This window comes from Idiotropiscis lumnitzeri, chromosome 3 (genome assembly GCF_059441095.1).
Source record: "Idiotropiscis lumnitzeri isolate Australia: NSW breed Sydney's pygmy pipehorse chromosome 3, RoL_Ilum_1.0, whole genome shotgun sequence".
Classification (NCBI taxonomy): domain Eukaryota; kingdom Metazoa; phylum Chordata; class Actinopteri; order Syngnathiformes; family Syngnathidae; genus Idiotropiscis; species Idiotropiscis lumnitzeri.
Genome location: NC_142393.1, coordinates 3743780 through 3769949, shown reverse-complemented (window position 1 = coordinate 3769949; position 26170 = coordinate 3743780). Strand labels below are relative to the sequence as shown.

General features: G+C 44.1%; 2 protein-coding genes across 6 annotated transcripts in view; one reads left to right on the top strand and one right to left on the bottom strand.

Annotated features, from left to right (window-relative positions):
• Positions 1 to 26013, top strand: part of tns1a (tensin 1a) — a 50253-nt gene extending 24240 nt beyond the window's left edge. For 4 of the 5 annotated variants that reach the window (XM_088290289.1, XM_088290288.1, XM_088290286.1 and 1 more), the window contains 30 exons: positions 2465 to 2514; positions 2995 to 3166; positions 3248 to 3298; positions 3377 to 3499; positions 3572 to 3636; positions 4000 to 4083; positions 5197 to 5309; positions 5392 to 5452; positions 5524 to 5599; positions 5697 to 5826; positions 7100 to 7165; positions 7263 to 7388; positions 14137 to 15786; positions 16379 to 16459; positions 16612 to 16775; positions 16994 to 17078; positions 18530 to 18589; positions 18775 to 18801; positions 18958 to 19039; positions 19373 to 19911; positions 19998 to 20084; positions 20177 to 20305; positions 20773 to 20868; positions 20935 to 21012; positions 21087 to 21158; positions 21239 to 21265; positions 21383 to 21551; positions 22515 to 22583; positions 23426 to 23455; positions 23539 to 26013. In XM_088290289.1, the coding sequence (XP_088146415.1) occupies positions 2465 to 2514; positions 2995 to 3166; positions 3248 to 3298; positions 3377 to 3499; positions 3572 to 3636; positions 4000 to 4083; positions 5197 to 5309; positions 5392 to 5452; positions 5524 to 5599; positions 5697 to 5826; positions 7100 to 7165; positions 7263 to 7388; positions 14137 to 15786; positions 16379 to 16459; positions 16612 to 16775; positions 16994 to 17078; positions 18530 to 18589; positions 18775 to 18801; positions 18958 to 19039; positions 19373 to 19911; positions 19998 to 20084; positions 20177 to 20305; positions 20773 to 20868; positions 20935 to 21012; positions 21087 to 21158; positions 21239 to 21265; positions 21383 to 21551; positions 22515 to 22583; positions 23426 to 23455; positions 23539 to 23668 (4692 nt within the window). In that variant the 3' untranslated portion in view covers positions 23669 to 26013. The remainder of the gene's footprint in view (positions 1 to 2464; positions 2515 to 2994; positions 3167 to 3247; positions 3299 to 3376; positions 3500 to 3571; positions 3637 to 3999; positions 4084 to 5196; positions 5310 to 5391; positions 5453 to 5523; positions 5600 to 5696; positions 5827 to 7099; positions 7166 to 7262; positions 7389 to 14136; positions 15787 to 16378; positions 16460 to 16611; positions 16776 to 16993; positions 17079 to 18529; positions 18590 to 18774; positions 18802 to 18957; positions 19040 to 19372; positions 19912 to 19997; positions 20085 to 20176; positions 20306 to 20772; positions 20869 to 20934; positions 21013 to 21086; positions 21159 to 21238; positions 21266 to 21382; positions 21552 to 22514; positions 22584 to 23425; positions 23456 to 23538) is intronic. The other variant, XM_088290290.1, reaches the window with a different exon arrangement.
• Positions 17275 to 18108, bottom strand: LOC148339457 (putative C-type lectin domain family 20 member A). Its single transcript, XM_088290294.1, has one exon. The coding sequence runs from the start codon at positions 18106 to 18108 to the stop codon at positions 17275 to 17277; it is 834 nt and encodes a 277-aa protein (XP_088146420.1).
• Positions 26014 to 26170: the final 157 nt, after the last annotated feature.

Here is a 26170-nt window from a genome sequence, read left to right as displayed (position 1 = left end):
GTCACAGCAAGACGTTTGTACTAATGGCAGCATTGCTTCTTCTGAGAATGGCTTCCACATGAAAAGCCAAATTGGTACTGCGCAAAATCCTTCATCTAAAATCAATCAAAGTGAATCATGAATTGAAAATCGAATTTAATCGGGCCCTTGTGCACCAAATACCGACCCTTAGTTGTCACACTTTACTGTTTTTTGGCCCAGTGTCACATGTGCGCGAGCTAAAATCTGTGACTGACGTCTCAGCACCCAGATTATCGTTGGCAACAAATCAGGAGCAAATTTGACAGCGCTAATTGACATATTTGCACTAAAACTGGCACAAATGACTCGTCTCCGTTGTTGTTGTTTTTTACGGTCGTTGCTTATGAGTTGAAAATGATGAGGTATATAAAACCTACCCCACGAAAACTGAACAGAATTGAGATTGTTTAGGAAAATCTGTCTGTCAGTTTCTGCTTCCGGAGACAACAATACTGTAACTTGCTGTAAATCGGTGGAATGAACAACGGGCTCATGCGCAACGAGACCATTTTGGTGCCACAGCTGCGGATAACGCGAGTCGTTTGAAACTATTTTGAGCTCAGGAACTCCATTCTGAAGGGTAATTACAGTTAGCAGCTCATGTTTACAGTGCAAAGGAAGCGCACGTCAACACTCTAGCTTGGGAAAAAGGAGAAACTATAGTGGGGGAGTTGGGAATAATGAGACAGAGGGAGGAGCAGCTGCAAAAGAGGGAAGGTACGTTGCGTGGAGAGGAAAACATCACAAGTTGGCCAAAGCAGCATCATATCGCATCATTTTCCATCATGGGCACCCGCGTGTGGTGTCACCAGACATGGCTAGATCGTGACAAATTTTGCTTCCGGACTTATTTTGATAATCCAAACAAAAAGCAGCTGGTAGCCTGATCGGCTATGCCTCTCGGCGGCTCTTTTCAGAGGCATTTCCCCTTCCTGTGCTTAACATGGAGGTGGAGCACAGGCCACCTGGTCAACAAGGTAGGCCCCGCCCACATCGGTGGGAAGAATTCATGCTCAGGCAGCAAACCCTTTCGTTTCATTTTAGCAAACAGGGTCAATTTTATGTGAATCCTCTGCTACCGTAGTTGTATAAGTGAAGTGTCCGTAGCAAATAATGCCATATTTTCCGGACGATAAGCCGCTACTTTTTTCCTAGATTTTTAATTCAACGGTGCAGCGTTTTTGTGGATTTTTTTTCACCGCTCTATAGTTCAGAAAATAGGCGAAATGAAGCTCGATTTCTTTTCTCTTGAGTCTGTTCTGTTTTAATGAGCAAAGTTGTTGCCGTGTTAAAAGGCATCTGTTTTTGTATCTTTATGTGCATTCACAGTACAAAATCGTGCTGTACATGCAGTAAACAACGCATTTTTTATAGCCTGATGCAGCTTTTTTTATTTTTTAAAATATTATTTCTTCCCAAAAAATAGTTGCTTCGGCTTATATAGAGATGCGCCTTATAGTCCAGAAATTATGGAATGATTCATGAAGTCAATTGTTGTAGCCTAATTGACATTTCAGACGGCAAAGTTGATTCAAATATAGACACGGCTAACATGATCAGTGAGGAGCAGACTACTTAGTTAACTTTTTTTTCTGTTGTACGTCTGAGGTTCTTTTGGATAGCATGAAACAGAGCAGACGTTCGCTAACCAGTTAGCCATTGAGATTGGTTACATTTCTCAAAGACGACCCAGCCATGGATTCAATGATGGAAGTTTGGTTCTCAATCAACCCCTTTTGAAGTGACAACTCTGCCTCTGGAAAGTCTTGTGATCTTCCAACCTCCACTACGCTTATCCTCCTTACCGGAACGTTCCGCTAGATTTGTTTTGATTTATTTATTTTTTTCTTTCAAGAAAATTAAAAAACACCTCAACCTGGTATATCTTACTGTGCATTATAAAGTTTTTGTCAATGTTTTCGGTTTACGTTTGTGGCAGTCAATTACTTTTCTGGCGCATATTAGGAAAAGAACCCTTCGGAATCCCCAAGGTTTTTGTGAGCATGTCTAAGCTCTGATCTTCACTGTATGGACTAAAATATTCGGACACATGATCACTGTCGGTTGTCCCCCTCCTGCAGTTTTTACAGCTTCCACACATGTTGCTACAAGACCACAGACGGTTGTGATGTTATATACAGAGCCCTCATTTTGCGGCGTCTGAGGCCTGCCTCACATATGGTGCCTGTCGGAGCACTGAAGAGGAGGCTTCCCGCACAAATCGTACTACAAAAATCTTTTCACAACTGTGCTTGCCCATAAAGACATTGTTGTCCCGTGTGCTTCAATCTTTGGGATCTTACTGTCTTCCAAAAAGAGGAGTCATATTAATCCCGTCCACGGGTGCGACAGTCAAACAAGTTCTGATTCTGAAATATTGTCGTAGTAGGCAATTATTGATATTAAATCATTTGCTTATGGTTTGTTCCCTTGCTCCCTTCAGGGGTCAGCCAGGTCCTGCAAGAGTGCGGAAATAAAGCGAAAGCAGTCACGGTGAGACACGCACACACACACACACACACACACATCCAAATTCATGTTAACATCATGAGAAAGAAAAGCAACAGTCAACTTGGACTGAACATGGAAGACTTCTCATTGGACACATTTGCAGGGTATGAGCAATTTTCTCTGGAGGATATATTCCCATAGATGGGCACACTTTTGTCCTTATACGTGTACGTCATACATCAAATAACTCTCTCAGGCCGTGTCTGTGACAGAAGGCAAATTTTGTCGAGTAGGTTGAAATAAACTTTTGTCCGCCTCCCATCGGCATCTAAAACTCAAGAGGTACGTCACGCTTGCGCTTGAGGGACCATTGGCGAAAATCCACAACCCCGTCCTTTTTCTAAAACCTCTCGCCGTCTAAATTCTCTGTCAAAACAATTACAATCTCCGCTCTGATAGCACAATAAAGCAAGCGAAAATGACGTGTGAAGCAGTAAGCGGCTCGGTGCTTGCCCTCGCCAGGAGTCAAAGTATGGTCCAAGACATGGAGGAGAGCTATGAAGTGGACCTGGTCTACATCACGGAGAGGATCATCTCCTTCTCCTTCCCTGCCACTGCCGAGGAGCGCAGCTACATCGCCCACCTCAAGGAGGTGGCGGCCATGTTGCGTTCCAAACACGGTGAACACTACCTGGTGAGGAATGCTCCCTTGAATCAATCCCAACGGTTTTCTTGCGGGCTTTGATGCATTAACATCTGCTCTTCCAAATTTCAGGTGCTCAACTTGAGTGAGTTGAGGAACGACCTCGCATCATTAAACCCCAAGGTAAGAAAAAAAAACATGTATGATACAGGAAAAGGTGACATTTGAGAAGGTTCTTTCTTACTCGCTCGTCTTGGGCAGGTGCTGGAGTTCGGCTGGCCAGACTACCACGCGCCGCCTCTGGACAAGATCTGCAGCATGTGCAAGGCCATCGACACGTGGCTCAATGGAGACCCACACAATGTGGTGGTGCTTCACAACAAAGTAAACTCGCGCGGACGCCGCGATCCAATTTCGAACTTGTGCGTCACGATATTGCCCTTTTGGCTTTTTCAGGGAAACCGAGGTCGGACGGGGGTGGTGGTGGCAGCCTACATGCACTACAGCAACATATCGGCAAGGTAGCAAACACCTTGTTGGAATTGACTGCTTCGTGATTGCGGGTGTTGTTGAATGCTGCTTTTCGTCTTCAACTTTGATCCCCCCCCCACTTTGTCTTGAAAGCCTTGAGGTGTGTGTGTGTGTGTGGGGGCGTGGGTGTGTGTGTGTGTGTGTGTGTGTGAGTCCTCTGTGTGATGAATGTGGCATAACAAACCATCCCGGCTGGTTTATTGTTCTGGTTCTCTGAGAGCGAGCAGCTGGGGAGAGTCATCTTTCTTTAATGCAGCCAGATGTTGTTCGAACTTGACAGTTAACTCAGAAACTCTGCAGAATAATTCTTCAAAAGGTTCCCGTGTAATGCCAGCGTTGCTCTACCTTCACAGTGCTGACCAGGCGTTGGACCGGTTCGCCATGAGGCGTTTCTACGAGGACAAAGCACTTCCAATGGGCCAGCCGTCGCAGAGAAGGTGAGGTGTTACCTCCGCGCTCCCTGTTTGGAAATGTATGCTTCACACGCAGTCCAAAGTATGCACGCCGTGTTCCCAAACCACCGAATTTTCCAATGACTGGTCCAAATGCGGTCCATTCTTGTACACAGGAAAAGCGTTTTTTCCTTGTCTGCAATTTAGTTTGAATTGGGATAATTGTGTGAAAATGTGGTGGCATCCACTGTGCTTGTTTGAGAGATTCCACGCATGCCAAGAGAGCTCCCTCGAGAAGCCTGTTTTCCACCAGTGTGATGGCCTTGAGATGATGTCATCAAGCATGTTGCGGAATCAAAGAACTTTAGAGGCGGGAGATAAGAAGAAACAGAAAAAAAAAAAATTGCTTCCAAATCTGATGGCTCGTCCTCGGCCGAGCTGCTATTTCCCGTTTCAGTTATAATTATCTCAGCCCTCAACCCGCATGTGACGTATTAAAACTTGGCTGTGTTCAAGTTGAAATTTAAAACAAAAGCATGTTGTGTCATTAAGTGATCATTTATAACATTACAGAATCAGGAGGAAGTTGGAGCTTTCAACACGTAAAAATGTGCACTTTAAAAACTTGACATCACAACCATTGGCTCCTTGCTTCCTTCCGTCGGTGAGGTGCCAGCTAACTGAACCATCTGGCGTCCGTCAGAGGAGCAAGGCATGCGGCCTCCTCGCGGTCAAGGTCATGTCAGGTGTCCTCCTCACAATGATGTTGAACAAGAAGGCCGCGCTAACTCACCGGACCCCCAATTGTCTTCTGTAAACAACAATTCACTCGAGCATTTTCCACAGTGGACCAGAGTGAAATAATCTCAGGAAACAGAAGCAGCAGTGGAGGGAAAAATGCTGGCATTTGATTATTTGTATTTTTTTGATTTATTATGCTTCGATTGAAGTAATACAGGCTTGATTTAAAACTTAGAGGTTGTGGGTTGGAATCTTGACTCTGACCTTCTTGCTTGCATGTTTGAGCCGTTATAAAAATATGCAAATTAAGTTCAACGAGTTTTATAACTGGTCCAACCGTGAACCAAATGAGGAAAAGCGATATAGAAAATGGATAGACGGAATTGAACTCAGTTGGCTGCTTTCTTTGCCCTTTAGGTACGTGCAATACTTTAACGGCCTTTTGTCCGGCCACATAAAAATCAACAACAAGCCCCTGTTCCTGCACCACGTCATCATGCACGGAATTCCTAACTTTGAGTCCAAAGGAGGTGAGTATGCAACCTGCAAATATTTGATGAGCCGTAAAATGAAATTAGCAGTAAATGCCCACTCTTTCTCGGTCCTGCCCAGGCTGCCGTCCATTCTTGAAGATTTACCAGGCGATGCAGCCCGTCTACACGTCGGGAATATAGTATGCAGTCATTAGTAGCTCGTCTGTTTTTTTGTTTGTCTTATAATTCTGCTGTTCTTGTCGTTACGCAGCAACGTGCAGGGAGACGGCAACACCAGCATTTGTATCACCATCGAACCCGGCCTCCTGCTAAAGGGCGACATCCTGGTGAGTGATTCCACCTCTCTCTGAGCTTTTCATGTTTGATCTTTGTGTTATCGTCACGCCACACACACACGTCTGTACACTCATCTACCTGCCGCAGCTCAAGTGTTACCACAAGCGCTACAGAAACCCCACCAGGGATGTCGTGTTCAGGGTGCAGTTCCACACGTGTGCCATCCATGATCTGGGAGTGGTGTTTGGGAAGAGCGAATTGGACGAGACATTCAAAGGTAAGACGGCAAAATCATGGCATTACATGTGTGTGCATGTTGAAGTATAGTTTTGCTCCACATCCCCCCGCGTTTAGTGAAATTCATGTTTTTTGTAGCATTTATGGCACTTAATTATTAGTCTATAATCCCAGACACATTTATAGCAACATTGAGAACATTAAAATATTGTACGGTACAGTATAACAGTGCATCGATCCCCCTGTGTTTACACAACTTTTCCGAATTAACAATTTTACAATCTCATGATAATAATGCCCAAAAAAGTACATTATAAAAGGAACTTACTGCAGTTGTTTTTTTGTAGCCTTTGGGTTTTCCTTCTTGTTCTTTGTTCAAAATAGTTTTGTGTCACCATCTAGTGGCCAAGAATATACTTACACCCAGAGTAATCCCGACCACAGAACCCATAAGGGAGGAGAATTTACTTGAGTACAATATTGTTATTTGGATTATATCCTGATGAGTTGCCAGTAATACGTAAAAGAAAATGTTTTAAGGGGCAGGGATTCCCAACCAGATTGTTATGGCACATTATTGTGCTTTGAGAGAAATGATCAAATCATCTAATTGGTCTCAATGTTATCTATCTACAAATTATGTGTAATCTATGTTCATCTAGTTAAATTAGCAATGTAGTGACAGGCAGAACGTGAACGTAAATGGTCTCCCATTGGATGGCAGAAGGTATGCCCATTATATGACTGATTGATGATGAGATTTTTGTCTTGGAAAATATGTATGTGCATTGGCTCAATAAAGGTCGGGAAGCACTGTCTTAGGGTTAACGAGACCCACCCTGTGGTGGTCGGGACTGCTGACTGACCACAGCAAGTTTTAAGGACTATATTGTTACCCCTACATATTCAAGGATTAGCATTTGCAAAAGTGCTCGTTTCGAGATATTGAAAGGGAAGCCATCCTCCATTATTTGTTGAAAAACTCTCCTATTTGCTGTTTTTGTGTTGAGCCTAAAGCCATGGTGAGTCTAAAAACTAGCATTTTGGTGCCATCTGGTGGTAGTTTGGTGCCAAGCAACTAAAGTGAACCAAGGGCATGAGCTTCATCATTCAGGCTAGTATAAAGAGAAAAATGTTTTGCGGTCATTCAGAGGCTTTTATGGGTAATTACAAAACTACAATCTACAAAATTTGCACATTTTTTTTTGTATTTGCAGGTGTGCTTCATCATGATCCTTCTCCTAAAGCAGATTTCTGAGTTGATATTTTTACTCTTATACCTCTCTTTTAAAGTATTTTTTTTCCATTTACAGATGACAGATTCCCAGAGTATGGCAAGGTGGAGTTTGTATTTTCTTATGGTCCACAGAAAATCAAAGGTAGTGTGCTTTTTTTATTTATTTATTTTTTGCTGACTGCTTCCTAATTGTTCCAAAATTGATGAGCCTCGTCCCCGTCACAACTCGTTTTCCTCAGGCCTAGGCCATCTGGAGAATGGGCCGAGTGTCTGCGTAGATTACAACACTCAGGATCCTCTGATCCGTTGGGACTCGTACGAGAACTTCACTCATCGCTGTGAGGGAGGCGCGGATGACCAGCACGGTATGCGCACACATGCACACGTTTCAGTACTGGAGTCATTTCAATGGCAGCCAGTCGGGTACCACATCCACCAAGACCCATTTGATTTTTATGGACTTCCTCAGAGAGACTTTGTGGTAATTGAAACGTTTCAAGAAGGTCAGCGGGAATCGCCCGAATTGCAAATTGCATCCTATTTAAACAGGCACTCTGCGGGAAAACTCCTGTCCTGTAATTTCTCCAATTTGAATCTCTTGACTGTCCAGCCAAGTGGAAGACTTTTTTTTTTAACACCATCTGCATACAATTCTCTATAAATAGTATGACGTGGCTTGTAGAATAGTGTCTGAGAAAAGTTTATCGGCCCTGCGAGGGGGATATTTGGATGCACCGCCAATGTCATTTAAAGGTGAAATACAGATTTTGACCGCAGCATGTGCTCACAGCACGAGAATCTTTCATGGCGGTGAATTGGATTCAGCTCGTCGCAGCACAGCTGAAACAATCACTCATCAGGGGCTCGTTTGCAGAAGCCAAACTTGTTCATTTGTCGCGGTGTTCCGGTGGGGCTGTCTGAATTCATGTCGCTTTACTCCTCCTGGCGCCGTGTTTGACCGTGACCTCGGACATGGAGTTGAAAGAGCTCAGCAAAGAGTTTACAGGAGGACAATGCTTGTTGCTGTCATGCTCACTCACAAGCCCGAAGCGGGACGGTGCTCCTCGTTAGAGTTCACCTGTGCGTGTGCGTGTCACTACACTCATGATCTTATTAGCACATCGAGTCCTTTGCAATTTTCACACTGTAATGCAAGCACGCGTGTCAGCTTGACTTTGATCCGCTAATAACGCAGTTCCCCCGGCAGCTGCCGGCTTCGCTGCCACCGCAACTCGGAAGGTTCCGGTTCCGGAACAGCCAAAATGTCTAACAGTTACTTTAGCACTGTCGTGTGCTGCTTTCATAACAACAGAAACTTCTCTGGTTTAAATACAAACAGATGATTTTTCATGACAACAGAATTAATCGGCCAGCACAGAAAACAAACACGGAGCAAGGGAATATGAATTATTTTATCAGCGGATGTATTATGAAGCACTAAATTTGCGTGTGGCGTTGAGAAGGCTTGAAGGCAGTCTTCCTTGTTTTCAACCCCTTCCCCTATTTGGCCGGGCCGAGTCGTGAAACATGTCTGGAATAGCAGGACGGTGACAGAAAGGGACACAGGCAGGCAAGGCAGACGTCGGCAGTTTTATGTGTGGGTCCACTCACGTCATTTTCTTGAGTATTTGCGAGGACTGATAGAAGGAAAACGTGAAGAGAAAACCGGACCTTTCTTTGGCTGGTGAGTCCAACCGTGAGCTCTTTGTTAACGTGAATGCTTGCATTATCTTCCAACCTGGTAGTCCGTCGTGACATTGTTGAGGATGTTGGTTTTTTTTTATTGACAACACCGGTAAACAGTAATTTAAAATTAGAGATGGCTTCATTGGTCGGTATTTATTTATTTTTGATGCAGATTTTTTCTAGTCTTTCTAGTCATCTTTTTTTTTTTTTTTTTAAATTTGGACCTACCAAAGGGTGGGCATTATGGATTTTAGCATGCGTTGTAATTTATAGCTATGTTTCAGAGAAAAAAATCTATTAATTCATAAATAATAATATATTGCCTGTATTATAATATTATTATTATTATGAAATCCTTACGTCCGAAAGAAAAAAATGAGGACCGATTCTGAATCAATGCAAAAAATAATAATTTGACAAAGCTTATTTATTGAAAGAAAAAATGGGGAAATTATTGAGCAGTGTAATTGCTCAGTTTAAAATTACTCAAATAAAAAAAATAAACTGTGGCTTGTCTTGAAAGGAATGATATGATTTACACTATGGTGCGACATTGACGAAGCTTAAAATGACTCAGGAAAGACAGATTTTTTTTTTTTTTCATTAGACATATCAGAATAATTAGGACCTTGGATAGTCAGCCTGAGAGCTGGACAGTTATACTCTGCTGTGGGAGTTTTTACAAGTAGCAACGTCTCTTAATTCGTGGCCCTCATTACTTGTTGCTCCAGAGCCAAACCTACACTAGCGTCTACCTGTACATCCCCGACCAAAGAAACTAAATATATTCGGCCTGCAGAAATGGAGAGCGGCCAACTATTTGAAATATGTGCTTGTGTGTGTCACACGAGAAGAAAATGCTTGGAGCCGGACGCGTCGCTGACAGCGCGGTGAGCTGCAGCAGCAGGTTCACATCCCAGCAGTCCTCGAAACCCCGCTGCGACTCGCCTCTTCTCTTCAAAGCCTTCTTTCTCCTCCCAATGGCTATTTTGGACTCAACCTGCTCCTGATGGCGTCTCCTCCCGGCATGGAGACATATGTCAATTAGACGGGAGTTGTAATGGGATGTCTTGAGCATGACATCATCCTGACCGTCATCTTGGTGGGTGACACCAATACGATCACATCACGTTACCTCTAAAGAGTGACTGATGGATGGAACGGGAGGTCCGACATTGCCCATATTAAAACCAGACACCGTCAGTCACTGATTTTCCGACCGTGACGGTGACACATGCCATTGCTGAGTGATGTGCTGTCACGTCAAAACTCACTCTGCAAATGTCCACTATTTACAAGAGAAATGTGAGGATATTATTCGCTATTATTAGATCCCTTGAAGATTTTGTAAGATGGCTTTTTAGGAGGCACGGGACATGACGGCCGGCTGTCCGTCACCTTCTGCCGGCATGCAGACTGGCTGTCGTCACGGCGATATGGAAGCTGAATGTCACATCCAGTGGCGAGATGACATCACTGTGTGTCCCCACATTCCTGCCCCGACCTGTCAGTGTGTATAATTGCGCTTGACGTTTTAAGATGTGGTCTTACGGAAAGAAAAGAGACGCCTTCATCTTTCACACTTTGGGTGACTTCAAAAGGACACTAAACACCTTCGTGTGTTTTTTTTTTCCCTGCGTGGCAGAGTGAAGTTTTACTGTTTTCTTGTACACCCACCGAGATTTGAGTTGACTCCAGACTTTTAATCTCACAATAGTGAAAACAAACTCCAGTCAGGCCCAGAGGTCTTTGTACATTGAAGGAAGTTTTATTTTGTGTCTATACACCGCAAAAACAACAAATTTATTATGAAACAATCAAGTGTACACTCAGCTTTTGTCGCTCAGGAATGACTGTACACCCATTTTATGTAGCTGATGTCACGATTTGAGCGAGAGGCTGTGGAACCAAATGCAGGGAAGCGCGATTGCGGGGTGGACTTGGTTTAATTTAAAGAAAAAAAATAAATAAATAATGAAGTGCAAAACAAAAAGAAACAACGTTTAAAAACAAAAACAAGGAAAACAGGACTTGACGAAAATTTGACTTCATTAAAAAAACAAAAGCGACAAGACGTGGCTCGGATCAAGTCCAGACGACAACTTGCAGAGACGATCAGGAAAGGAAACCGGAAACTAAATCCAAACAAATTAACAGGACAACGAGGAACATCTGGACGAGACACAAAGGGTTGGAGGGAGCTGATTGGCTTAACACAAAAAGCCGGCTTGACGAGCGCAAGTGTAAACAATAAACCAATGAGACGCAAAGAAACACAAGGAAAACCTGAAACTAAATCCTAAACCAAACGCAATCAAGACAAATCACGAACGATTCCGATCGTGTCACTTTGTACGGTCTGAAAAGTATTTGGACAATTGAAAGCAAAACATTTTTGTAAACGCCATATTTTCCAATGTGGTGGCGTGTAAAAGCAAAATAACAAAAACTCACAGTCCAAATCCTTGTGGACCAAAGTGCATGTACACACCACGACGTACTCCACTTCCCAGCTGGGTTCTTGACACAGCAGTGACACACGCTGCTCAACTGAATCTATTTATAACAAACCATTAGCCGCAATTTTTTAAAATGGCTTTTTTTAACGGCTGCCAACTTTGTGACGTGCCAACGAGACACCCAAGCTGGCGCGTGTGTTTGTGAGCGAGTGTGCGGACCTCCAACCGGCACCGTTCACTTGCTAAAAACAAACGGGCAATACACGAGGCGAACGAGCATTTGGTGTGCATGGCGCACCGCCCGAATGACTCACCTGATCTAATTTGAGGTCTGCTGCCACTAGGGAAGGTTGTGAGCTCCATTTGCGTTCAAAATCCTGGTCGCCACCGTTAATACCCCGCCGCAGTGCTGCCACGATGATTTGAAGCTCTTTGGTGTGAATGTGAGTGATAACGGCATGTCAGGTGCCTTGCCGCGACATTGGATCCTTTTGTGGTCACAGTTGGATGCAAAGCGCGTGTTCAGATTTCAAAAGGACTTCTCCGAGCCATCAACATTGCTGCTGCTTTACTTTAAGCCACATGAGCGGCATTGCATCGTCATCTATCCATTTTGTGTGCTGCTTATTCTGTTGAGGGTCACAGGGAAGTGGAGTTGGTTGATCCCAGCTGATTTAGGGTGAGAGGTGGCATAATTCTTGGACTGGTAACCAGTCATTCACTGGGACAGAAAACCATTTATAAAAGTGTCAGACTGCCGTTGAATTTGTTTATTGTTCATATTGTTCGCTCGGTAAAGTGCAAACTTCCTTCCATGACCACTTTTCATCAAAATTGATAATGAAAAAAATCTTTGCCCCACCATGAAGTTTACTTTCAAACTAAACATGAGCCAACGAATGGCATATTGTATGTATTTAAAACAAACCACATAGCTGCACCTTTAAAATCTGCTAGTTTAATGCTAACACACAAAATGGCATAGACAGGCTAATGAATAGCATTGATAGTCAGTCACGTGTTAGAATACTTTCACTCATGCCACTCATTTTAAAAAAAGACAACCTATTGAGTGCCAGCCCATTTAGAGCATTCTAACTGATTTTTCAAGGCTCGCGCAATATTGAAACTCCATCTGTCTCATTCCATTTTTTTAGTAATCATCAGTAAGATACGGGATGGTTTCATAACTCACTTAGTTTGGACCAAAAATCACGGAAAATTTGCTTTTTGTGCCGAACTGTGACTTGGATGCTAAGGATTTTTTGCTTTAGTAATACCTCAAACCTCTGAACACTCCTTTTTTTTCTATAAAACAAAGACAATGAAAATTTGCTTCTGATGGCAAAATCATATCAAAATATTTTCAAATATCACCCGTGGGAAGATTTTGACTAACTTAGCAAATTATTTGCGCACGAGTACTAATAGTATTTAGTAGTAGTGTGTGTGCATGTATCGTGCTATACGTGTGTGTGTGTCTATGTAAGTAGTTTACGTCATCCTCTTGACGGCAATTGTCGTTGATGGTGCTCAAAAAGTTGACAGATGTTTGACCACAAGTGGTGCTGCAGCACATGTAGACAGACAATAACAACACTACTCATTGGCATATTGTTATTTTTGGAATATTATTATTATTGCAGCGTATTGAGTCAGTTGTGATATCTCTCTCTCTCTCCCTCTCTGTCTCTCTCTCTCTCTCTCTCTCTATCTCGTATGTTTTTGCTGTGCCTAGGATTGTTTGCTATTTCTTTCGATCAAGGCTGAGGCCTACATGGCAAGTGAGGGCGCAAAAGCAAATGTTTTGTTAACCGGGCGTCAGCCCATGCATGGGAGGATGCAGCTCAGTGACATCGGGTAATTCAGCCTGTTATTTTTTTCTGACTTAATTTTGAGGATACAATGAACTGCATAGCCTGTTAAGATCATGGACATTCATGGCGGCTTTCAATGTAGGGATCCCCCCCCCTCCGCCCCACCCTGACCAATGACATCAGAATGTTGACAGATGGGAGTTCTGTCCAAAGTGTAGCCACTCCCCTGCTGCTGGGAAGAATCAAGTGGTGGTGCAGCCCCGCCTCGCTCGCGTCAAACGCATTTCTGGTGATGGGAGGACACAGAGAGACGAGCAACAGGAGACGGCTCACTCTTCACTTATGTGGAAGTGAAGGATTATTTTGTGTCGTTTTTTGAGAGGGAGATTGCCGGATAATCACATCTGCATCGGGTAAGGAAGATTTCTTCATGGCGCTCCTCGCAGAGACTGACGGTTCAAGCTAATGAGTCCTTCCTTGCCATGAGAAGCAAGGAAAGGGACAAGTTGTGTTGACATGATGTTTGAAATAACTGTTTGGAGTGATCCACCACCTGTCCCTTGGGGTCGCACCCCCCGCATAGGTCAGCTGTTGTTGGTGTGCGCCGGACTACATTAGAATGAGCACAAGTTTTTTTGGGTTTTTTTTTTGCTGAAAATTTGAGCATGACTATTACCAATTAAATTTCGTGCTGCATGCAGTGCATCATAATTGTCAGCTGTTTATTCCATGTGTATGCCACCACCTTGACTCTGCAGGGCTTCTTTGCCCAATCCCCAAGTTCTACTGGTAATTGAATGTTCAGAGCTTAGCCGCAGGATAGATTTTTTTCAGGCCTTCAGTTTGAATGAAATGCAGTATTCTTTCAACATTCTGTTTGCTGGTCAGTGTCCACCCTGGTTTGCATCAGACTGAGTTGGTCCTCAGTGACGCAATGGTGGCACCGCCTTTAGCCCTGTAAAGTGTCTATTAATAGTGCATGGGGCCGGTGCTGCTGGTTGCTGGGCTAATAACGCAAAGTTTAAAAAAAGACTTCCAGAGCTTCCTTGTGCTTATGGGGAGGGCTATTTTCAAGATGGCTGTTGTTGATTTGTGTGCAGAGAACTGCAGTGGTTTTAAGGTTTGATCATTTTATTTGATCTGTCTTTCAGATGTTGTTCACAGTCAAGGTCCACTTGATGGAAGCCTGTATGCACAGGTCCGAAAGAAAGACTCCCTGGAGGGAGTGGTCACCATCAACGGCCTCCCAGTCCATGGAGACCCCTTGACTGCCCCGGAGAACCCCTTGCAACACCCAAACCACCCCCTTCAACCGTCAGAGCACACCCTTCCCGTAATAGGCCACGCCTCTCTCCCCGCCGTCGACCACACTCTGTCTGTGAGCAGCGACTCGGGAAACTCCACCGCCTCCATCAAGACAGACCGCACCGAGGAACACAGTCAGTCTCTGCAGGGGGGCTCGAGCCACGGCAACGCAGCCGTTAGCCACCCGTCCCTTAGCCCCCAGGAAAAGAGAGAACTTGACCAGCTTCTGAGCGGACTTGAGGCGCCTGTTCATCAACGACAAGTTTATTTGTCCACCTCGACCAGTCCGGGAGGCGGTGTCCGGCACCTGGTGCCTGCGCAGGTGCATGTCAACGGGGGTCACGCGAGGCTAATCGGTGCCACCTCCACTGACGCGCGTGAGACAGATATTCTTGATGACGAGCTTCCCAATAGCCAAGAGGGCAATAGTGTGGACAGTTTGGGCACACTCTCGTCTTTAGAGGGCCAGGCCACGCCAGGTGACCTGTACTATCATTCGCAAGCCCCTGTCAGAAATCAAAACGACGGCCCCTACCTTGAACGAGGTGTTCTCAGCGATAAGTTGAGTGAGATGCCGGTGCACGGAATGCAAACGCCCACTGCAACGCAGGAGCGCAGCGCCTCTGTGTCGCCAGCAGGGGGATATAACAATTTCCAGAATGGAAGTGGAATGTATCGCTCACAGTCCTTTGGGAACCCGCCTACAAGCAGTCCTGAGTCCAACCCGAAACTAATGCCCAGGGCCCCTGAGAGGAGCACCAGTAGCCGGGAGGCTGTTCAAAGGGGACTCAGTGCGTGGCACCAGTACAGCCTCCCGGATGATCCGTTTGGCCCACCCCTCCAGTCCACACATAGCTTGCCGCATTTTCCCTCCTCAGCTTCTCAAAGGGACATCGAGCAGTCCATTGAAGCGCTCAACATGCTCATGCTCGACCTGGACCCGATTAACTCCCACATGTCCAAGTCGCACAGTGCCCCCCATGGAGAAAATACCTTCAATTCGTCACCTGTGCCCTTCTCCCAGACACTCACAAGGCCGTCGTACCAGGCAGACTCGGCCATCCATGGCTACAGCTCGTCCGGGTCATTCAACAATACTTTCCATCAGCCATCACACGTGACCGCGAGGACTTTTCCGACCCAGAGCCCTCCTTTGGAGTCTCCAGTACCCGGTCCTCAAAGGCCCAGCCACATTTTGCAACACCAAAACACCACGCCAACACGCACGCCTGAGCCCTACATGCACACACGGCAAGATCCCACCGCCAATGTCCATCCGCCGTTGAAACCGGTGAACTCGTGCATGGTCGGCACGGTGTCCCACTCTCCGGACTTGATGGGCTCATCTCCCTATCCGGGCTGCAGTGAGTCCTCCTCTCCACTTCCTCCTCTCACCCCTCAACCCAAGGACACCTCCACTTCCTCTCTGGCCCGAGAGCAGGATGCTGCGGAGGGGGCGTTGAACCTCGAGGGCCTGGTAGCTCACCGTATTGCCGGTAAGGCCGGGCTGTGCCGAACGCTCACGTAATCGCATTATTGATGTCTGACAAGGCTCAGTGTATCAAAATGCCTCACAGGAGTCAGAGTTTAATCTGTAAAGTTTCAACTCAAGCTCCCCATCAGGGCCAACGAGCAGATTATAGCAGTTCCTGTTACACATTCAACAGAGGAATGAGACGTGCACGTATAATTAGCTCTGCAGCTAAAATGAAAATAAACGTCAAGCTTGAGAGTGCAAGGTAATAATAGCAGGAATGTTTTTAGGTGCCAGCTTCCGTGAGGTCACGGTTAGGTAAATTCAGTGGAAGCTCAACACTGCCTCCCAGTGGATTTAAGTTGCATACACACTGCTTCATTAGTTGCATTAAATATTGTTTCACATGCAAATTATTTCAGTTGAACATTTTCTTTCCAATCAGTTGCTTTTTTTTTTTGTTTGTTTTTATTCTCTGTTTCTGTTCAATCCCACGCTGATCGGACAACCCCTTCCCACCATTGCTTCTTCCTCTGCACGTCTTCTCACCTTCTTCCTCCTCTACATTCCTCCTGTCCACTATCCACCACCCTGACTTCCTGCCCCGGCTTCAGAGTACAACGCTCGTATCCGGGGCATCTGTGAAAGCATAACACCCCAACAATCTGACCGCCATCGCTCCTATTCCTTCTCTGGTTTGTTCACCGCCACTCACTTTTAGTTGCTCCCTTTTTCTTATTTCTTACACATCATTTGGAGAACATTTCTGACATTGCTTCCAAATAGTTTTTAACAATGAGCAGTTTGTGTTGTCGACATTAATCAATTTTGTGTGCGGGGATTGCAGGGGTACAATCCAGGGGAATGACCCCAGAAGTAAGCCAGGAGACGGGCCGGCGTCGGACCACCAGTGAGGGTCAGTACCACAGTGGCCATGACAACAGGCCAGATGGCCATTCAACGGATTTCAGCAACAGACTGCCTCGCAATGCGGGAGGGAGACCCAGAGAGGTAGAAAAGTGCTATATAAAGTTGATGCTTTATTATTATTATTATTTTTATTACAGTTATCAATATTTTATTTATTTATATATATATATATATATTTTTTTTTTTTACTTGCTTGCTTATTGTATGTGTATTATTATCATTAGATATTTTTTTTATTATGTATATGTTGTTGTTGTTTTTTTTCTTCTGATTCTGTTTGGTTGACTCTTTTCTGGCAGGGTACCGTCCACAGCTATCGGGACGCATTTGAGGACAACGATATCGATCGGTTTGCCAACAAAAGTCCTGCTCTGGGAGGCTGTGGTGAGAATTTCCGCCAAACATCAAAATGTAGAATACAGTCATTTTCCTCAGACTTTGTGCTGAGAAAAATCAAGCAGCAAAGGCCATGACATTATTAGTATTGAAGAAATTTTATTGAAAGTTTACTTGACACTCAAACATTGACACACAATACCAAAAAAAAAAAAAACAACTTCAGCTAGCTAATCAGCATTTTTTAGAAGCAAACAAAATAAAACCTCTGCTCACAGTCGTGAGCCTCCCACACTGATTCTTGCCAAAAATGAATTTTTCCCAAACTCATCCCATCGAGTGTGTTATTGGTGCCCAAAATGTCAGTGGTGTCTTCATCATCACTTGGCATCCATCCCATCACCTTTAAAGTGCCACACTTGTGTCTTACTGCTGGACATGAAGGCCTCTCGTGACCAATCCAGGCCTCGTACGTCAAGTGCGCCCTGTCCGTCCAGCGCCAGCCCCCTGTGAAGAAACGCAGACCCAACCAGACATGCTCAGTCAAGAGGTTCTCATCCAGCTCGCTCTGGATCAACAGCATGTCTGTCTGTGATGTCACGCTGGCCAAGTCGCTATGTTTCTCTCTGCAGTGGTCCAAAGCTTCCTCCCAGCTCGTTTTCTCCCTCACAACAATGGCATCGAAGCAAAAAAAAGTTTCCCGATGAAGTCGATTTGCATCATGAATCTTAGAATTGATCATTAAGCCGGCGTCTTCATTCGTCCAATCATCTGGCTGCCCTCTTGCCCAGAGAATCGCCGATGCCGCGCCACCCCCTGACCACATCCATTTGTTTCTGTCGGTGTCGTTCCTCACCAGTCCGGTCCAGAAACTAACCACGGGGCCACTGATTTCATGGAGCTTCCTGACTTCCTCATCATTAACAACCGGAGCCAAATCCGTGTGAAACTCACGACAGTAGCTCTGAGCCTCGTTCCATGTCATTCTCTCCCTCACATAGACGTACTTTCCCAAAGTGGCGGTCGGTGCCTGTAGGAGGAGCAGGAGGGAGGCACATGCTTGCACAATCACCGTCATCTCGTCAGTCCTACATCGCACTCTTCAGATGGGATTTTAAGACGCTGAGCAGTTTTGTTTGCACTCGCAGGATTTGCCTGTAATTATGTAAAAGGGTGAACACACGACCTCGCCACAAATAACACACAGCAGCTGTGTGCAAATATATGTAAACCGTATTTTTCGGACTATAAAATAAGGATAATAAGGCGCAGGCTCAATGAACAGGTTTATTTTTGAAAATGTCCACATATATAAGGCACATTAAGGAAACAAACAAGTACAGAAAATAATTCTAACGTCATTAATTTAACTTATTTAACTTAAATGCAATAACGAAGTAATTTGTGCTGTGTTACGTGACACAACCGGCACATCGTGATCAGCGGATATTGGTTGTCAATGACTTGTAATGATAATATAATCGTGGCTCTTTCTGCAGCTCGTTCGCCACCAGGCTGGATGTCAGCAGGAATGAAGCCGAATCAAAAATTTGCATCAGGTCAGTAAAGTCTGATTTGATAAACAAAGTGCAAGTGTTTCTCGTCATTCTGCATCTCTGCTGCCCTCTGTCGTTTGAAACAGTCACTGCTTGTCGCTCGCAAAAATGCTTTTCATTATTTTCTTGCTTTTGTGCGTCTTCCCCACTTTTCTGACTGGTTCCTTTTGTCCTTTTCCCCTGATCAGACTCAGCTTTCAGTCATGGCGAACAAGGTAATACAGTGTAACAATCCTGGTTGTTGCTTTTTTTTTTTTTTTTTGTCAGTCCCACCTTTTATTCTTAAAATGTGTTTTTAATCCATGCAAGACAATTAACACATTCTATTTTATTTTATTTTTTTACGTTGATGTATTTTTCGTCCATTGCAGATAATCGTGGTTTTGTGGAATTTAGAGCACAACAGTTCAGCGGTCCTCTCACCTCCAGCAGTCCTGTACACAGCCCTGAAGGGTGCGTATCTGTGTACGCCTGACACTCAAAGCTCACATTCTGAGAATGTGGCAGAAAAGGGTCATGTGTATATCCACACATCTCAAAATATCTCAGGTAATATTTGGAAACTTATGAGAGCCAATGCATGCACTGAACTGGAAGTATGAATTATTCAAATCTGGCCTAAAATGCACCAGGTTCCACAATGAAAATAAATTTAAAAAGGAATTAATTGCTCAGTCAATGACTCCAATCATTACAAACTACCAATTGTTGCCCCGAGATAAATTTCTCCTTTGAAAACCGAGAACCTCAGATGAATAATCTTTTTTTTTTTTCCTTTATTAACAGGAGATATGGCTCTTCTAACCACAGCCCAACACCATTTTATCCTCACACACACGCCTCCCCTGATGGCTCGCAGGTAAACATCATGGGCGTCCACACCGTCCCCGGTAGCCCCAACACCCTCCATCGCACAGTGGCCACCAACACCCCCCCAAGCCCCGCCCTCCAAAGACGCCTGGGCCAAGCCAGTCCTTCACCGGTCAGACGCACCCCACCAGCAGGTGGCAGCAGAGACAGCTTGCCCTCCAGCCCCTTAATTGGCCGAAACCCCAAAACGAGCGGCGCAAGTGTGCCACCCGCCAGCCCCCTGACGGCCCGACGAGCTGCAGCCGGCAGCCACAGTACCCCTGATGAGTTGGGTGCTACGTCCCGGCAGGCTCAGCCGCCTTCCACGCCCGCCTTCCCCGTTTCCCCCCAGCTGCCAGTGAAGAGACACGCAAGCAGCGGGGACGCAGATAGGATGGATAGCAAGAACCTGGCAGCTGAGGCTGGAGGTTCAAACTTGACGGGGTCTTACCCGGACACTTCCAAGTCCATCTATGGTGAGATATAACAAAACGAGCTGTGGATGTTTGACTTTTTATTTTCTTTGCTCTCCAAATTCACAATTTCCTTTTGTCTTCAAAAGATGGTTATCCGGACATCAAGATAAATGTTAAGTTTGTCCAAGACACGTCCAAGTTCTGGTACAAGCCCGACATCTCTCGAGAACAAGGTGACTTGCGCAAGCTCTGCACGCATTCCCGTCGCCGTCACGTTATGTCATGTCGCCGCCTTCACTCTTGATTTTTTTTTTTTTTTTTTCAGCCATTAATGTGCTGAAGGACAGGGAGCCCGGCGCCTTCGTCATCAGGGACAGCCACTCCTTCCGCGGGGCTTACGGTCTTGCCTTGAAAGTGGCCTGCCCACCACCAACGGTGCAACAAAGCAAAAAAGGTACCATCTGGAATTCTGTAAATGTGAAAATTAAATATCTATTTCTCTCTCTCTCTACGAGCCCGCAGGCTACTGTAGACTGGGTCACGGTGGGCCGCACAGACGAAAGAAATAAAAAATTGTATTACTTACGGTTTATTTATTATTCAAGGCTGACATTTTTTTTTTTTTTTTTTTTGGAAAAGTGATGTCTCTGTTACATCGGTCTCTTGATGCATGTCAAGATGTTAATTGTTTCTGTCGCTAATTCCGCTAATATTTAACACGCAAGTTATCAAAATACAGTACAACCACATTTGTAACCACCCCCAAAAAAAAAAAAAACATACAGCTGATAACCTTGAATGAATTGAAGAAAGACACTCGATGAGAATAAAAATAATAAAATAAATAAAATAATAATAATAAATTTGGGGTCAATTTATTGAAATTGGATCATTTCCCATGCTGTCTTTCAATGCATCTAGTTGCTGATCTGACCAACGAACTGGTGAGACATTTCCTGATCGAAACTAGCCCCAAAGGCGTCCGTCTGAAGGGTTGTCCCAATGAGCCTTACTTTGGTGAGTGCATGTGAACTTATTTTAATATCTCGCCATGGACCCGACTCACATACTATTTCACCGCAGGTTGTCTCTCCGCACTGGTTTACCAACACTCCATGACTCCCTTGGCACTGCCCTGCAAGCTCATGATCCCCACCAAAGGTAAAATAACTGCCAGCCACAAATAATATCCCCCCAGTTGCGTGTGATGCTTTAAATGTGTTTGCCTCGTGCAGATCCAAACGAGGAGGCGCTGGAATTGGCCACACCCACCGACCCAGTTGCGGAACATTTGAAACAAGGAACAGGTAAGCGCCTCCTTTCTGGTATGTGCAGAATTAGGGACATGTCATCCACTTTGCCTCACAGTGTCACCTCTACTTTACAGTTCAAAAGGTTCCGGAGGAGTCTCACGGTAAATACCGGACCGCTGCTATCTCTCACATAAACCGCTTCCATTTTGGGTTGTAGCGCATGCGCCGTTTGTCCTGCATCAGAAAATTGACGATGAGTTCTACTTCTTGGCTTGCAGCGTCCAACGTGCTCTACATTAACTCTGTGGACATGGAGTCCTTGACTGGCCCTCAAGCCATAGCCAAGGCCATCAGCCAGACGCTGGCGACCAATCCTCTGCCTACCGCCACCGTCGTCCACTGTAAAGTGTCCCCGCAGGGCATCATGCTTACGGACAGTCACAGAAAGTAAGTACATCAAGTCGTTATTTCTCACCTGAACCTTTTTGTTTGATGTGTCGCCACAGAAGCTTTGGGTATTTTCAATTTACTTGGAAAAAAAAAATCTTCAAATCTATTTTGAAAAAAATATATATCCTTTGGTCCATCCGTCTTCCCATTGTGGGGACGGAGGACGAGAAGATTTTTTTAAAAAGGACGGAACTTGATTTTTGTCCGTCCTTATAAGCATCGCTGACTGGGTCAAGTACCCACGAACGCCCATTTCATTAACGACTGACAAAAACACGCCCAGCCTGTCTTGTATATAATCCGCCAATACACTACTTCAGACCGAATGCGAAATATCACCATGTGTCACTTGGTTCGTGCGTGTTCACCATGTTGGTATACGGGGTGGAGTGGTTGCACGAGAGGAGGAGCACTCATTTTCCGTCAAAAAATTTACACATTTCCATTCAGTATGACGGAAGGAAGGGTCGCAGACGGAGGACGGATTGGCAAAATAGCTTGAAGTGCCCAACATCTTTGATGTTTTGTTTGTTTGAAATTTATTTATTAAGCAAAACAAATCCAATCAACGGAATAGTCAATTCATTCACCAATCCCTCGATGATCATGATTATTGTTTCTGAATTTCCACCATGTCTACGTTTTATTCTATCCATGTACTGAAATTACGGCCGGTGTTCTGTCTCCCTTACCTCAAGTAAGTTTTTTTTTTTCGATTGACACTTACAATGGTGGAGAAAAAAATCCTCTCAATCACTCTGGCGTGGTCAAATAACATTGGAAGTTTTTTTTTATTTATTTATTTTATTTTTTTTATTTTATATATATATATATATATATATATATATATATATATATATATATATATATATATTTAATTTATTGTCACCCGGTAGCACATGTGATGTTATGGTGAAAAGGTACAAAGTCGTTCTAATTTTACTGACATGTTTTCTGCAGGATCTTCTTCAGGCGTCATTATCCACTAAACACCATAACGTACTGTGACGCCGACCCCCAGGACAGAAGGTATGACTTAATACAAACATGATTCAGCTTGACGTGCCATCAAATAAGTAAAACGCTCACACTTACCTCCTGATGCATTTTCAATTATCGAAATCTCCAAAAGTGCTTTAATAGGATTGAATCCGGAGATTGAGATTCAGAACATTTTCAGGAAATGTCATCTATGCCTGTGGGGCAATTAAAAACTTTATTTATTTACTTATTACAACAAAGTTAGTTATCAGAGTTGTTTGCATGTTAAAAAGAGAAAATATGCTAAAGAACATGTAGTTCCTTCTACTTCCAGATGGAGGCGACACATGGACCTCGAGTGCCTCACTCGGTGTCAGTAGAACAGCATAAGTGACAGAAAAAGCTTAGAATAAAAAACACTGGCGGAGCTTGAGGGAGGATATATGCTTTTTGGGGTTCATAAAAAAATTAATAATAATAAAAAAATTGTTTTGCGGGCCCCCTGAGAACATATCCTTGCCCCCCCACCCAAGGAAGAAAATGAATGATGAAAAAGTACATTAAAATATATACCTATGATGTAATTGTCTCAATCATCATAAATCATATATGAACTTATAATTGAAACAAAAACAACTCTAAAAATTTTCCAACTCTTGGGATGTGACGGTCGATAACAATTTACATTTATAGTTTTGGAGAATTTTGAATATTAGCCAGTCCAGTGCGACCCATAATCAATTGTAATCAAGCAAGGCTAATTTGCTAACGCACCATTTCCGTATTAAAAAAGAAAACTTCCAAAATGATGGACAGCGTTTTTATTTGAACAGATGGAAAATGTTGCAAATAAATTTGACTAACAGGAATTAAATCATTTATTTTCACAGGTGGGGCCAAGAGGGTGGTTGCTCACTTAGGTAAGTTCTCGCATCAGTGCATGTGTCCATTTTGTGCACGTGCACAACAAAACACAGACACACACACGTCTGTTTTCTTTCAGGCTTTTTGGCTTTGTGGCAAGGAAACAAGGAAGCACAACAGACAATGTCAGCCACCTGTTTGCCGAGCTGGACCCTGACCAGCCCGCCTCCACCATAGTCAGCTTTGTCGCCAAAATGATGAGGCGGTGAAACACACGCCCGGATGACGGCGATTTTTTAAATCCATCATTTTGGTGTCTTTTTGTCTCTGGGATTGGACGATCTCTTTATTTTTTTTATTCAATTGATTTTTCTTTTTTTTTCCTTCTGCCTTTCTGGTTTGGCGTGCTGCAAGCGTCTTTTTGCAAGAGGCGTTGTGAACCGGTGAGAGGATGTGCCAATGTGGGCCTCCAAATGTGACGAACACGGAGGCCGCTGGACTGAAATGCGGAGACGAGAGCAAATGAAACCGGCAAGTTCATTGTGAGCACACGTGAGGCTCGGATGTTTCAGGGTGTTTTCTTGTTTTTCTTGATTTACCAAAGGTCGACGCAATACAAGTGCAAGAATGACGTAGCGATTAAGCCATTGTTATTATTTCCTTCTTTAAAAGATGTACCTATGGACACACACACACACAAAAAAGTAAAGGAAGTACTTTCTTCTTGACGTTGTCTTCAGGAAAAAAAAAAAAGTTGGCCTTGATGGCTTTTGGCAAAATATTGTCTGAAGACCTTATGCATGTTAGCTTGACCTTTAAGCTCGGTTCTCCTACCTTCAACTCGTCCTTGTGGAGCGCTTGGCGTGAACTTTTCTGGTTCTGCTGTGTGTTAGAAAGGGCTCTGCAGTGAAACGGCGAATGATCGAAACTGCACATTGCAGACCAGACCACCCCCCCCCCAAAAAAAAAAGAAAAACGGCACACACGCTAACACTAAGCTCCGTGCACATGTGCATTTTCATCACCCCCCCCCCCCTGCGCTTTTCTTGTAAGATGCTTTACTGCAAGAAACTGGTGACTTTAACCATTTGCCCACAGGGTAGAGACACCCTTTACCCCCCCGCCCTCTCCCACACGCCTCCACACCCACTCCCAAGTCAAGCTTGTCACGGAATGACACTGGAAAGCACCTCCAGGAAGCTGAACCTGGACCTATGCACTGTTCTTTCTGCATGCTGTTTCTCTGGTAGCGGCATTCACTGAAAACATTCAACGCCGTGTGCCCTCGTAGACACTGAGGCCGTTTGACTTGTTCAAGGAGCGCATGATGTAGGATTTTTTTTTTTTTTTTTTTTTTTTAAATGCTCTTCGGAGTCAACAAGATGTAGACAACCCATTTTTAAAGTAGTCAAATGATGTTGTTACGCTCTATTTTTATTTTAATTGTCGGTCGGACGGACTTACCTTTGAGTGTACCCGAGGCGGGTCTGTCGCCATTTGTTTCCACTGTGTTGTCCCGAAAAGACGTTTAGATATTTTTAGCAGAGGAAAAAATGAAAAAAAAACACGAGTATTCACACTGTGCACAGTTGCACACACGCAAGCATCGACAACAAGAGGATAGCTATATATGTACATAGATGAACTACTTTGAAAGGTGACTTAGCGAAAAGTATTTATTTTTGTTGCTTTGGTCCCTCATGAGTACTCATTATGCATATATTGTACAGTCTAGATAAAGAAATGGGTTCAGAAAAAAAAATCTACTTATTTTGGCTAATGATTTCAAAGTCTGAGGATTTTGAAATGTTTGAATATATGGTGTACATTATTTTGTACATGTATCTGTTTTGGCTCGTCTTGTTTGTCATCTTGGCAAAAAGCAGTGTTGCGGACTTGCATGGACAGAAGAGTGTGTGAGCAAGAGTTTGTTGGCAGGAGACATTTAGAAACAGATTGTAGTTGATAGAAAATTGCAGATTTAAAAAAAAAAAAAAAAAAAGATATATAAGGGAAAAGAGGCCAAGCTCAAATGCAATACAAAAACAGTGTGTGCCCATGACAGTTATCATTTGTTGCCAAAGAGTCACACGAGCTGCTTTTTTGTCTTGCTTCCATTTTACATGCAAAACTATGTTACACGGGGAGGTTTACATTTATGCACTGAGACATTATTGACGTTGTCTTCTTTTAAACGTATGCCCTGAGAAAAACGATGCCTGCTGCGTATATGAAGCACTTAACTTGACAGAGGCAGCAGAAAAGCGACAGGAATTCCACATGCAAAAAGCTCTTCCGAGGCTTCATCATCAGACCTCCCGGGCGCCAATGGTTTATTTATCTTTTTTTTTCTTTTTTTTCCCTCCCCTAACAAAGACATCTTGTTCCATTGTGTTATATGGAAGCAGAGCCGTGCAGCTTGCTTCTGTCCAACAAAACATTTTTATAAAAGACCTAGAAAGTGTCCATAAAGTCGTTTCAACTGTATTAATGTGGGAAAAAAAAAAAAAGACACACAGATTGTGTTTGTGCTTACCATCTTCATTTTGTCATGACGGCTTACCTAAGGAGAAGAAAAAAAAACATTAAAGCAATACAAGTCTGTTACATGCAAGTGTATGTCTGCATATGCGTGTGTCATTGTTTTTGTCTCTGCATGGTCAGTGACAGGTGTGCAGCATCGGTCTTTTTCGCTTGCAGCAGGACACCTGCTGCAAATGCATAACTGTACAGTCCAGGAAAGGGTTGCAGCTGTTCTGCTGCTACTTAAC